This window comes from Rhinopithecus bieti, unplaced genomic scaffold (assembly GCF_001698545.2).
Source record: "Rhinopithecus bieti isolate Rb0 unplaced genomic scaffold, ASM169854v2 scaffold_48739, whole genome shotgun sequence".
NCBI classification, from domain to species: Eukaryota; Metazoa; Chordata; class Mammalia; order Primates; family Cercopithecidae; genus Rhinopithecus; species Rhinopithecus bieti.
Genome location: NW_016820251.1, coordinates 1,666,825 through 1,678,257, shown reverse-complemented (window position 1 = coordinate 1,678,257; position 11,433 = coordinate 1,666,825). Strand labels below are relative to the sequence as shown.

Here is an 11,433-nt window from a genome sequence, read left to right as displayed (position 1 = left end):
GGTAATGGTGATAAAAGTTTATGTATGACCACAGTGTCTACTCAAAATATCAGCTAAATTTTTATCCATCATAGACAAATTTCCAGTCATGTGATCTTATTAAACAATTTGTGAATACAAAAGGCAATTAAGAAAAACTACCAACCATATCCATGGCTTATAACATTTTAGCCTAAAATGAACATCAGATGATTTATTTATATAACAACAAATGACTACTATATACACTTGAAATCATTTATTCAAGGCATTTTTATAAAATCTTGCAATCATAGTATAGATGTATAATAAAAGAATATCAGAATGCAAAGAAGAATATAAAGCCAATGTCTGAGCATTTAAAATAAGAGTTCTTCAAAAAAGTTACACATGTCTTACAAATAACATTCCTGAAAACTTTGGGGGAAGCTAAAACTTCATTAAAACATAACACCAAATGACATGTTACTTAGTTTATAGCAAGCAGTTTTATATTAATTAAATGTTTATATACCATCAGCTAAGATTTAATGCATCTTACATTCAGATTTAAATAACTCAGCACCATTTCAGGTTAGAGGATAAATGAAATGTTTAGTGTTTAAAAGTGGCCCAGGAATTTTGGTAGCTAGGAATGAGACTTAACTCACTGATTGAATATATTGATTGTGAATATGAGCTCAAAAGAAAAAATATATATAGAAAAAAGGGTACTTTTTAGTTAGCAGTTAATACACTGACTGGTATCAAAACACATTATTTTAAAAACAAAGTATCTCCTTACCAGGAATTCAGTATTTTCATGCAATCTGCTAAAGATTAACTCTCAGTGCCAGGAAAATTTTAGTGAATTGCATTGCTTCTAGAATCTGAATATTCCGAAAAAAGTTACTACAGATAATGCCTAGTGAGTAATTGGATGATAGAAATTGTAAATAAAGTTATTCTATAAAAATATACAGATTTTCTGGAAATAGGCAAGTTGTATACTCATATATGTTATGCTACTGTTGGAAGACTGAGTGCTAGCCTCAGAGCTCAAGACATCTTTAACCCAGACTGTGGTCTGAATCATTATGAGATTACTAATATGGCATATTGTAAACTGACTCATAAACTCCGAAATTATGATCCTATTTAGTCCATTTTCTGTTTTTTTTAGTGTAAAAGCCAATCTCCTGTCAGTACTCAACATTCTTTTTATCATTGCCAGTTCCTATTTTTTTAAATATATTTAGAGTTTGGTAAGACTGGTCTGTGTTCTTTATTTTATTAATTGATAACCTTCATCAACTAATCATTATCTTTGAGTTTTGGCAGTTATTCAGAGAAGAGATTCAAAGTTCAAAATAATTCAAAGAAGTTCAAAAATACTGAGTGTAAATCAGTACTTGTGAGTTACTTGGGTGTGTTTAGAGGCGCCGGGAGGGGAATGAAAGTTCACTTAAGGAATAAAGTAGTATTTTTAGCTTCCTAATTGAAAAAAAAATTGTCAAAATTAACCAAATAGTAGGTGTTATATTTAAAAGGCAGACATTTCAGGGATTGAACACATTTTTAATTATTAGAAATACACACATGCATATAATTAACCTTTAATTTATTTTAAAATAAATTATGGTCATGAAAACAATAGTGCTTAAAATTGAAATTTTATAGACATGTAATTTTATTTCCTAAAAATGAAATAAGATGAACCTTCTGGGTAATAATGGGATTTTTAATACTTGTTGAGGTTATAGACAGTCTTTTTTATGTCTCAATGCATAGCATGTGAGTACCTGGCATATATTAGGCCTTCAAATGATGATGAATGGATAGACAGATAAAAGGCCCAATGAATGATTGTAAATGTGTCTTCTCCTATATATCCATGATGATATTGCCTAGTTTTTAATACAAGCTTAAGAATCAATAAAATGATAGATCTGAAATCTGTAGATGCCAGTCTGGCTCAGTATTAATACTGACAGTAGTTTTTTTTTGTTTTTTAAGAAAGCAAGTATATTAAAATATCTCTATTAGAAAAGATTACAATTTGAAAGGATCATTCTACAATCTTGGAACTAAAAAGCAATTTAAGGCAAAGAGGTACATCAAAGAAGCTATTCCATAGCTCAGTTACTAGCTCAACAAAAGCTCTGTCTGTACTGTCTACTGGTAAGCATGTGCCCTGGTGGATAAGGATCATATGTACCGCTATATCCGCCAGTTGATGACTGTCCATCTCTAGACCCTCTAACCATGCTATGCACCCAGTGAGTGCAGAATGATTACTAGTAATTGATGTTGACTTTACAATTCTATGACATGTAATACAGGATGCCGATGCACTTTTAAAATTCCACCTAACGTGTTCTGGCACTGGAAAGTCTTACTTGAGATTTTAATACTGGTTAATGTAGGAAAAATTCTGCTTAAGCACTACTAACTTAAAAGTGTAATTTCATTTTCTTGAATTTAGGAAAAAGCGAAAATCTCAAAATTCTATTATGGCACATGGTTTCACAGTTTAAAATGCAATCACACCTGTCTCATTACGCAGCATGATCCTCGGTTTTGCAGAAAGTATATTTTTCCTTTGTTCACCAACCCCTCAAGTATGTAATACTATGAGCTTTGCTAATTTAGACTACATCTCAGACACACACACGTGTGACTGATTCCTGAATAAGCCTGAATAGAACACAGGATGATATTCCTGTGTTCTAAATAATGTAAAATTTTTAGCATTCCTCTCTTTAATAGCTGAACATCTTTTAAAATCTAGAAAAGTTGAAAATCCTAAAATGTTTTCAATTTTTTTAAGTTATTTGAGAGACAGTTATGGTTTGGTGGGGACTTGTTTATATGATTTTATGTCAGCAAGAAAATTGTATCTTTGGCAAATATTTTAATATGTTTAAATGCATATTATCTCTGGATGTATCACATCAGTCATCAAAATGACTTCCCAGTTTCATGGCTGCCTTACGTATACCAGTCCCAAGAATGGTGATATTAAGAATCCCACTTACAACCTCTCTGCTCATGGGAAAGATGAAATGATAGAGGGCAGCCTCAAGAAATATCAGACAGGAATTGGGCAGCTCCCTTACTTATTTGTTCCAAAACAAAAGTTGACTCAAGTCAAAATGAAATTGTGCATTTGAAAGAAAGAAAGTTATCTACTTATTTTTAAAATGTAAACATAATTTTTATATAGGGATGTAACTATCTGAATACATGTATTGCCATGTCTCTGCTATATAGTAATATTTCTTGACACCAATGGTAATGTGTTTGTTTCTTTCTCAGCACCAGATGTGTCCATATGTATATAAACAGTAGGAGCATTGTTTCTCAATTCATCTATGCTATGACATATATAAACCCATTATTATTATGTTTCACTAAAGTTCCAGCACATTAGAAAAGTTTCAGTTCAAAGTCATTTTGGCTCATTCACTTAAATAATACTGATCCTTTTGCACTATAATTTCAAAAGGAACATGAGAAATTTGGATTTCTTTGAAAGAGTCAAATATGTAATTACAGAATTGAAACACTGTGATAATTCACAAAGTGACGTAAATAATAAACATTAAAAATTTCCCAAGTAATGATGACTTAAGTGTTCAAAATCCAGTTATGTGCTTTGTTATTGAAAACAGTCCAAACAAAATTTCTTTTGTTGTTTTCTGTTCTCTTTTTCAAAATACATGAATCCTACTGAAGTTAATCTATTTTTTTCCCACTTCAGAACACCAGGCACTGATTTATCCATTGGGAGTTTTGCCTTGTTTTCTAATACCTAGATTAAGAAGACAAAATAAGACAAATTATTAACCTTATAATATAATGAACAAGTACAATAGACAAATTTAAAGTCAACCTTTTAAAAACTTTATGCAACAGTTTCCCTCCATCTAAGCAGCAATCATGTTGTGAAATTATGCAGTAGTATATCATTTTAATAATGGTTTGAAGAAAGTGACTATATCAACAGCAGAGATGCCCAATGCCTACACTTCTGAAACACTCAAGAGTACAGCAGGACTTCTGGCACCAGCAACCCTGACCAGGGGAATTCATTCCATGGAACAAGGTGGCACATCCACCAAGAAGCAGAGTCAAGGCCTCTGCTCCATCTTGAATTAGTCCTTCTCCAGCATGACTTTGGATATAGAATAATACATTAATAGGCAGAAACTAGACCAAAAGATCAATCAAATATTACTGTATTTAAATGCGATCATAGATCTTCACGTAAGGAAGTAAAAATTCACTTATGCCAAATCATAAACTATCAATTTCCAAACAGTAAATTCTGTGATGAGAAAAAAAAAAAAAAAAAAAAAAAAAACACAGTATTTTATAACTGAAAGGAGCCTCAGAGTCACCTTGTCCATACATTTTGTTTCAATGAGGAAAATGAAGGAGAGAGGGTACATTAACAGCACACACCTATTTACTGGGTGGCTTTTACACATCAACAGAATGCTCTTAAATATCTGGCAGGAAAAGAAATCGGTGAACTGATAAACGATATGTCTTCAGAGTGACACTCACTGCTGCTTACGCAGCCACCAGAATGACCTGAGGGCCTTAGGCAAGTTACACTTCCTGCTCAAAAAGCTTCAGCCTCCCACTGCCTCCAGAATAAATTTTAGCTTGCTCTTCAGGGCTTTCTTCCATCTGGCCCCAACTTACTTTTCCATCCTTTTTGTCCAACTCCTAACTCCACGAAATTTATGCTTTAGCCAAACTAGAAGACTTGTTTTTCCAAACATGCCCTGCAGTTTCCTCCTGCCATGCAAGTTGCCTGTGATGCTGACTTGCCCTGGATTTCCTTTCCTTAATGCTCCCCAGTGCATTCCTCAGACTTCAAGACCCAATTCAAATGTATCCTAAAGTCACTCCTGAAACTCAGCCCAAAGACACCTCTCCTCTCTCTGAACTCTGATTCCTAGGAAGGAAGGCTTGATGTGAAAGTCAGAATATAAGAAGCGAGCATTATTATCCTCAAGGTGTGGGGTTTTTTCTCAAATATTCTATACTTTCCCCAATATTTCCACTCAGAATAAGTATGATATTTTATTATGATCACTAATTATGAGTAATTTCACTTTTTCATATTTTCATCTTATCTATATTGGTTATAAACATTCCAACTTCAACCACTCTTGAAGTTTGTTACAGTCAGTAATAACTAGTGAAAAAAAAATCAACTCTATATGAGTGACCACATCAGGAATCCCTCTTGTACAATCATATTGCTGGAAAAATACAACAATTTTTATTTCTTCTAAATATCTGGCAATATCCAATTCAATGGAATCTACTGATTAAAAGCAAGAGACATTCTATGGAACAGACCTCTCCAGACCTATTTCTAGTGGGAAGTCAGTAAGACATACTTGGGAGTTACCAAACTTATAAAAAAGGTCCTTCTGATCCCACCACATTTTATTTTACCCCTCATGAAACTTTTCATATTGTTATCTCTATTACAGTTATATGTGTAATTCTCTCACTTCCCCTACTCAAAATGCCTTTACTCAAATTATTTGAGAAAGAAATTAATCAAGCAGTGAGTGAGAGGCTGCAAGGTGGCAGACCTGTACCTGACAATGGGTATACAACAGTGGACAAAAGACTAGATCCCAGCCATCACTGACTGGAGCAGGAGACAGACATTAAACAAAGAAATTCCTAAGTAATTAACTGAAAAGAGTGTAATAAGGCTACTGCAGTATAGAGATTAGTAGTCCTATTTATGTTTGCATTATTCAGTAATATCTGGTTCAGGGCATCAACAAACAGTACAAAAATGAGAGTGCAAATGAATAAATACATGGAGAATGGATGAATAAATTAAGGAATTATAAAAATTAAGAAAATTAACTAATCTGTTTATTTAAGTGCAAATTATTTTAGCTTAAATTATACTGGTGTTCTGGCGGTGGGGGGCAGGGGTTAGTTATACTATAACCAACTCCACACAATATGTGCCATAAAATCTGCCAGGTTTTCTGTGCTGTGGGCATGTTCACAAGAATGTATGTGACTATTTGTTCAGTGCTATCCTTTTGCTATCATAGGCTTCATCTATCTCTAATGTTGTGACAACACTTGTAAAGCACAGTCTCTGCTTCTTTATGTATAAAGTCCTGGGTTTTGTATCAGGCAGAAATTTCTATTAATTATGAGTTTCTAGTAGAGCTCTGCTATACCTGTCTGTATGATCCAGTGGCACTGGTGGTTCCCCAGTGACAAAGCAAAGCTGTTGAGTGTTGAGTATCATTCCAATGGAAATAGTATTCTCATTGTTGGGAAGCCATAACTCAAGTGGCATATGTAATTATAATCTAGCACCCAGCAACACTTGGGGAGGTAGTGCTTAAGGAGATGGGGCAGGACAGACAGGCGCACAGGCAAACCTACCCAACTTTCTTTCATTATTTTCATCAAAGCACCTCCCTGTGAATAGATACCTTTCAAGATTCCATTCGAAGAAGAGTCTCAGGAGAAGGAATATTATAAAGAAACCTCCACATACCTCAATCTTTTTCAGAGTATTTTCCTAGTATCCATGGTTCTAGAACTCAAATATATGACATCTTGATTTGTACAGACCAGGGGGGTTGATCTCTTCAGTTGCTTACTTTATGGCAGTGGTTTTCAAAATGTACTTTGAAGAATCCTAGCAATTTTTTCAGGGACTGTGAGGAACGGGCAGGAAGCAATTCCTGGGCCTTCTATAAGCTCACCCACTCTACATATTGAGCAATTTGATATATTGGGCCTTCACAAATGCCTTCTGGGTAAACACTGTGGTCTGTTTATGTCTTCTCCTGAAAAGTAAGCTTCTCTTGAAAACTAAAAACCTTAGTACATTCTCCTTTGCCTTCCATTATTAAAAAAAAAAAAAAAAAAATCAGACTGCATACTATTTTCTGCCTTTGGTCTGCTTACAAAAAAGCTGCTGTAGTAGTAGAAACAGATACATTCCATGTATAATGTTTGAGCATGAACAAAAATTATTTGTGACAATTACTTAGCTAAGCAAATAACACTTACGGTGAAATTGTGCAGCCTGAGGCATACGCATGATGTCCTGTGTAGCGAATGTCACAGCGCACAACGTTGTTGGTATAGTCAGATTCAGGAACCAGGTAGCTGGGGTTTACACTGACCTGGACAATACAAACAGCATTTGTGTTAGAGTTCCTCAGTATTTCTTTTTCCACAGGGCTACAATAAGGAAATTGTTAATGAGGGACTCAGCTAAATCAAGCAGGGAAGGGATTTTTAAGTTAAGTGGTTAAACTCCGGAGATATTATGGAAGGAGACTGCATATTTCCCCCTGAAGTTCTTTAAAATAAGACAGATTAGATTAGATTAGATTAGATTAGATTAGATTAGATTAGATTGTTTAGAAAAAGTTTGAGGATGTATAATTGCTTCCAATACCATGATTATTTAACATTTGAATCCAGAAAGGAGGGCCTATTGATCTGCAATATAAATGCATGGTATATTTTCAAAGGTCTTTACCTTTAGGATATAGTTTCCAGGTTTTACATCTGTAATATCAATCCACTGGCAGTCTATGTCTGCACCATAGGTATCGTAACAGCCAGGACTCAATCCCTAAAATAAACAACATAAAAAATGTTAAATGATGGTATATGGTTAGGCTATGCTAAATAATATGCTATTATTTGCAAATTAAATTTTAAGTTAGTACTTACAAGATTCTGACATAAAACTATACTTATATTTCATCTCCCTTGAGAAGTATTTATTACTCAGCCTTATAGCACCTCCAGCTAAAAAAGATATAGGACTAATATAAGTAGTAGTACATCTCACTTCTTAAAAGTGTCATATATCACCAGAGATAAATGCAATCTGAAGGAACAAAATAGGTCTCTACCAAAATTCTAGACTTTTAACAGTTCAGGAATAAAGGCCACATAATAATTAACTTAGCTCAAATATCCTCTTCTCAGTGAAATCCTCCTCAATTTCCCCTTTTAGAAATTACCTTCTTGTACTTTGAACGGCCATGATACTTTTTATTGTGGATAGCTTTTATAGTGTTTATCCCTTTTTGCTCTGAGTTATAATCATGCTATGTAAGAATATAGCTAACCAGAGGTTGCAAGTTACCTAAGGGTGGAGTCTATGTTGCATCTTTGAATAACTAACATTTATTAAATAGTATGTGGCAGGAGCAATTGTAAACATTTTAATATATATATATGTGTGTGTATATACATATATACACACACATATAAAAATTCAATTTTCACAACTACATGAGGTGCTATTACTATCTCCATTTTATAGATGAGAAAACTGAGGCACACTAAGATCAAATAACTTACCCAAGGGTTTTCAGCTAGTAAGGGGCTAAGCTGGTTTTGAGTTTCGGTAATCAAAGTCCAGAGTCCCTGTTCTTAACTACCACACTATACTCTTTCTCATACAGTCACTGAAACATGACATATCTTGTTGAAGGGGTAAATGCATGACTAAACTGATGAATGCCACATCACTCCACTTGCTAAAACTTTCACATCAATAAGTAAATGAGTGCCTTCTATAGGCTGGGAGGAGAAAAATACAACAAATACAATCCTTGCTTTTAAGAATGTTATAGTCTGGAGAAGTTTCCTCAGATTGGAGTCTGTAGGTATATTCTTGATTCCATTAGTTCTTCACAAAATGTTTTAACTTGTATTTTCATTCTAATAGTAATTTAAATTTAAAAGTACATGCTAGAATTACTTTAACTCAATACTGTCACTCAATTCTAGCAACCAATATTGCTTTGCTGTTTAAGATCACTTTGGTCACCCAAGAGAGAGTAAAATCACCTTAGCATGCTCTGCCAATGCTGGTTTAGCTATAGCTTGTTTTGGGAAGAGCAGGGGAGAATTGTGCTGTCATACAGCACAAATAGCACAGACAGGTCAAACTCAGAAGGATCAGTGTTGCAGCAGTGAGACTCATATTCTATTGTTATCGTCTAGATTCCTACCTTGATCTATACATCACTTAACAGTATGTTGAGTAGTAAATACAAAATGAAGAATTTTTGGTCTGATTCTAGCATACAATTCTGATTCTAGCATATAATATATACTCAATAAGTGTTAGCTATTACTTCTACTACTACCACAATGTTCATGACATTGTAAAGGGTTCGTTGGATTAGATATTCATTTAAGATGGGTTTAAATAATGCTTCAATGCTTATCTTGCCTTCAAATAGACAAAAGACCTTTAAAAATGCTGAAATTGGCACTCTAGAATTCATCAGCTGGCAGAATTTAAATATAAGCTTTGCTTATTTGCACAGGCAAACAAAAACTAGAGTTACTAAGGCAAACAGGCATTTCATGTAGGCAAAGTCAAAATATAAAAACAGATTAAATGTAGAATGTTAGCTGAGGCTCTCTAAATCAGCAATTTGAGTTTTAGCAATACATGCTATTTGTTACATGAAATTAATAGGGTGAATGCAGCTGTTTTAGTTTTGTACATATTTAATATGTAAATTTTTGTCTCAGAATGCAGGAGTTATTAATATATACAAGTATAAATCTAAAGAAGTTATACCTAGTTTTATGCTTGAATACATTTAAGCAGCATTACAGTAAAACTAATCTAAGTCATCATTGGGTGATTGAGAGATTATTTTTTCCTTTAAATGAAGCCATGTGAAAGAGAAATTGGTCTAATGAAAAAAAAATCAAATATATAAATCACTCAATGCAAGATTTGGTGAATAATGGTTAAGAAGAACATATATGGAAGATGATTAACAAGAAAGCTAGCATATAAAATGAAATGGGGTTACCCCAAAGAAGGGGGGAACGGGAAATGCTATAATGTCTACAATCCCAGCTTCAAATATTTCAGAGTGAGCTGTCCAGAGTGCCTCTTTTTATAAATGGGGCGAAAAAACTTTAGGTCCCTTGCACCCTTGCACAGGACTTGCAGATCACTGAAAAGGGAATCTCTATACACACACATGACTAATGTGTGGATAAGTTACATTTCTTCTTTCTTAAATAAATACTGTCCCAAGTCATGTAGAAGTTAACTTTTCCCCCTCCAATTGCTATGATGTTCTAAGCTCAGAGAAAAAAGCAATGGTAACATTTAGGTCACCAAACAGCTTCCTGCCACAGCCCTGGAATTTGCTTCCCAAGATGCCAACTGCTGATCCCTTTGTACCCTGAGTTATGTACATTCACTACACTTTGCCAAGATCTGGGCAGGAGTCAAATTATAATGTCCTTTTACAAATTAGGGTTTCATATGGAAATACTGACATAGCTTTTAACTGACACACATTTTCCTATGATAAAACACACAAACTGCTGAGTTCAGCACTACTTTAAAAAAAATCCATCCCAACAACATCTGACATCAATTATACTGTAGATTTAAATATATACGTGTGGAGAAAGAAATGGTGTCCTTCTGCTCTAATTTGCATTATTAAAAGAGACAACTTTTAAAGTGTTTTAAAGAAACGTATTTCTCCTCTATTTGCTAACCCCAATCACTATTCTATTTCCAGCATAAAACAGAAGGAAGGAATGGTTTCACAGGTGAAAAAACAGAGATATCTTTTTTTTTTTTTTTTTTTTTTTTTTTTTTTTTTACAGTTATTTACTAAGCCGGTTAAGGAATACAGAATGGGTGCATATGTTGTCGACTATTCAGACTTTTTCAGAGAGTAATTTTCTGTTCTTCATTGTGGAACATAACAAGGACCCACAGTGACCTGTGATCATGAATAGGGGCTACATGCATAACTGGAAATACTTCAAAAAGTAATTTGGATCATCAAGCCATCATTTTCCTTTTCCCAATTATTTTCCATCTTGACAACGTGGACCTCAAATTGAATGCTTTACAAAAGAGAGGTGAGAGGAAAGAAAATACTAGACTCATGGGGTATATCATCTTCAGTTTTCTTTAAGAAAGGTCTCTGTATCCTTTTGATAAAAATGTGTGTTCTTTATGAAATGCTATTTAATGCTAACTAATGGTAGATGACCTGTTTCTCTCTGAGGCTTGAGGTTCCAGATTTCAGGGTGCCAGCATACCTGTGTGTGTGCAGTACATGCAAATCGCCTGTGGTAGCCATAGTCACAGGATGTGTCTTCAAGACAGAAACTTGCTTTGTGGCCTTCAGCCACTCTCCTCTGGGTGTTGGCATCAAGCAGGTCATAGTGGCTAAACTCATCCATACTGTGGTAATGTCTAACATCCCACAAAACAAAAAGATGGTGGGTGGTCAGTTACATACAGAGAAAGCAATGAAGTTATTAAATGACTTCCCCCATGGCTTCACAAATTTGTTTTCACATTAAAATTGAGACCAAATTTATCTTCTAAAAGAGAGATTCATGCTAGGGTTTTTTTACGCTCCCCCCTCCCCCCCC

The 11,433-nt window shown here is 34.3% G+C and overlaps 1 protein-coding gene across 1 annotated transcript in view; it reads right to left on the bottom strand.

Annotated features, from left to right (window-relative positions):
- Window positions 1-224: 224 nt before the first annotated feature.
- Window positions 225-11,433, bottom strand: part of LOX (lysyl oxidase) — a 15,724-nt gene continuing 4,515 nt past the window's right edge. Inside the window, exons 4-7 of the mRNA XM_017859727.1 lie at window positions 11,095-11,251; window positions 7,520-7,615; window positions 7,042-7,157; window positions 225-3,772 (exon numbers count right to left, since the gene is read on the bottom strand). Of these exons, the coding sequence (XP_017715216.1) occupies window positions 3,766-3,772; window positions 7,042-7,157; window positions 7,520-7,615; window positions 11,095-11,251 (376 nt within the window). The 3' untranslated portion in view covers window positions 225-3,765. The remainder of the gene's footprint in view (window positions 3,773-7,041; window positions 7,158-7,519; window positions 7,616-11,094; window positions 11,252-11,433) is intronic.